Source organism: Lactuca serriola, chromosome 4 (assembly GCF_051521515.1).
Source record: "Lactuca serriola cultivar US96UC23 chromosome 4, Lser_US96UC23_V15, whole genome shotgun sequence".
In the NCBI taxonomy this organism is placed as follows: Eukaryota; Viridiplantae; Streptophyta; class Magnoliopsida; order Asterales; family Asteraceae; genus Lactuca; species Lactuca serriola.
Window position 1 is genome coordinate 247979528 of NC_136411.1, and position 1616 is coordinate 247981143.

At 36.6% G+C, this 1616-nt stretch overlaps 1 protein-coding gene across 1 annotated transcript; it reads left to right on the forward strand.

Moving 5' to 3' along the window:
- Window positions 1–531: 531 nt before the first annotated feature.
- Window positions 532–1266, forward strand: LOC145099273 (uncharacterized). Its single transcript, XM_079036867.1, has one exon. The coding sequence runs from the start codon at window positions 532–534 to the stop codon at window positions 1264–1266; it is 735 nt and encodes a 244-aa protein (XP_078892993.1).
- The last annotated feature ends 350 nt before the right edge of the window (window positions 1267–1616 follow it).

Consider the following 1616-nt stretch of genomic DNA (forward strand, 5'->3'; position numbering starts at 1 on the left):
ATCATTTCAACAGAAATAGATATAATATATCAGGAAAAGAGAAAAGTTAAAAACTAGTCACCTGTCAAGATTTCTTTTGTCTAGGCCAAGAGAGTGATGCACTGAAATCAAACACCTGCTACATTAACATGAAATCTGAACGTCAAAAAAATATAACAGGAGTAGTAAAACAGATTAAAATGCCATGCTATGTAACTCATTGCAGAACAAAAAAACATCACAATATATATATATATATATATATATATATATATATATATATTGTAGATTTATGTGTATTAATTACTGAATAATCTTAGTTATTGTAAATCCCTGAATTTTAGGTAGAATCCCTGATTTACAGGAATTAACATTGATTGTACAGCTAGGATATCCTCTGTAATCAGCCTATAAATAGGCATTTTTCTTCTGTTGAAAAATAAATCAATTCATTCCAAAAGCTTCATGGTATCAGAGCATTAGAAGCCTCTTTTTCACCTTCATCTCTTCCAACAATCTTTGTTCTAGCCTTCTCTTTCTTTAATAAAACTCATGGCTCATGAAAAAAGCAGTCTCACATCAGATGCTTCTTCACATCCTTCTACCCTCAATAACCTCAACATCTCTGGTTCATCCTCTCACGGTCATGAAGCCGTATCTCTTGTTACCAGTCACAAGTTTAATGGCCATAACTTTCTTCAATGGTCACAATCTATGATGATGTATATTGGGGGAAAAGGAAAGGAGGAATATCTTACTGGAGAGATTGAGACTCCAAAATCAGATGATCCAAAGTACAAAACACGGAAGGTTGATAATCACATGATTAAGTCATGGCTGATTAATTCTATGAATAATGATATAGGAGAAAACTTTCTTCTATATCCGACTGCAAAAGAACTTTGGGATGCTGTCAAAGAATCCTACTCTAGTTCTGAAAATACATCAGAACTTTTCGAAATTGAAGCCGCCCTCTATGACCTCCGCCAAGACGACACCTCTGTCACACAATACTTTAACACTCTTACTCGGTATTGGCAGCAGCTAGATCTATTTAAAACCTATTCCTGGAAGTGTACTGATAACACTACTCTATACCGGAATATCTTTGAGAAAAGGAGAACTTTCAAGTTTTTTCATGGACTCAATAAAGAACTTGATGCAGTCAGGAGTAGGATCCTGAGTATCAAGCCTCTTCCTCATGTTAAGGAAGCATTCTCAGAGGTTCGACAGGAAGAGAGTAGGAAAAAGGTCATGCTTGGTGCTTCCCCTAATCCATCAACTTAAGATTCATCTATTCTTGCTGCCCGGGGACAACAGAAGGGATGACCATGGTGTGAACATTGTCGTAAATCTGGACATTATCGAGAAACATGTTGGAAACTTCATGGAAAACCTGCTGATTGGAAACCAAAATCATGGAAAGACAAAGAAACTCATGGAAATGTGGCCATTACTCCTTCAAGTGTTGTTGAAGGAAAAGGGGACACATCAAACTCATCTCCTTTCACCATAGAACAATTGGAGGCACTTCAGAAAATTCTAAGTCAGTCCATTTAACCAAACACCACTCCCGGTATAGGGTTGTTGACCACTAAAGGTAACCATTCACTAGCCCTTATGGTCAGTAAAAAGCA

What these genes read in the sequence shown, in the direction of transcription:
- LOC145099273 (XM_079036867.1), top strand. Translation starts at nt 532, where the DNA reads ATGGCTCATGAAAAAAGCAGTCTCACATCAGATGCTTCTTCACATCCT.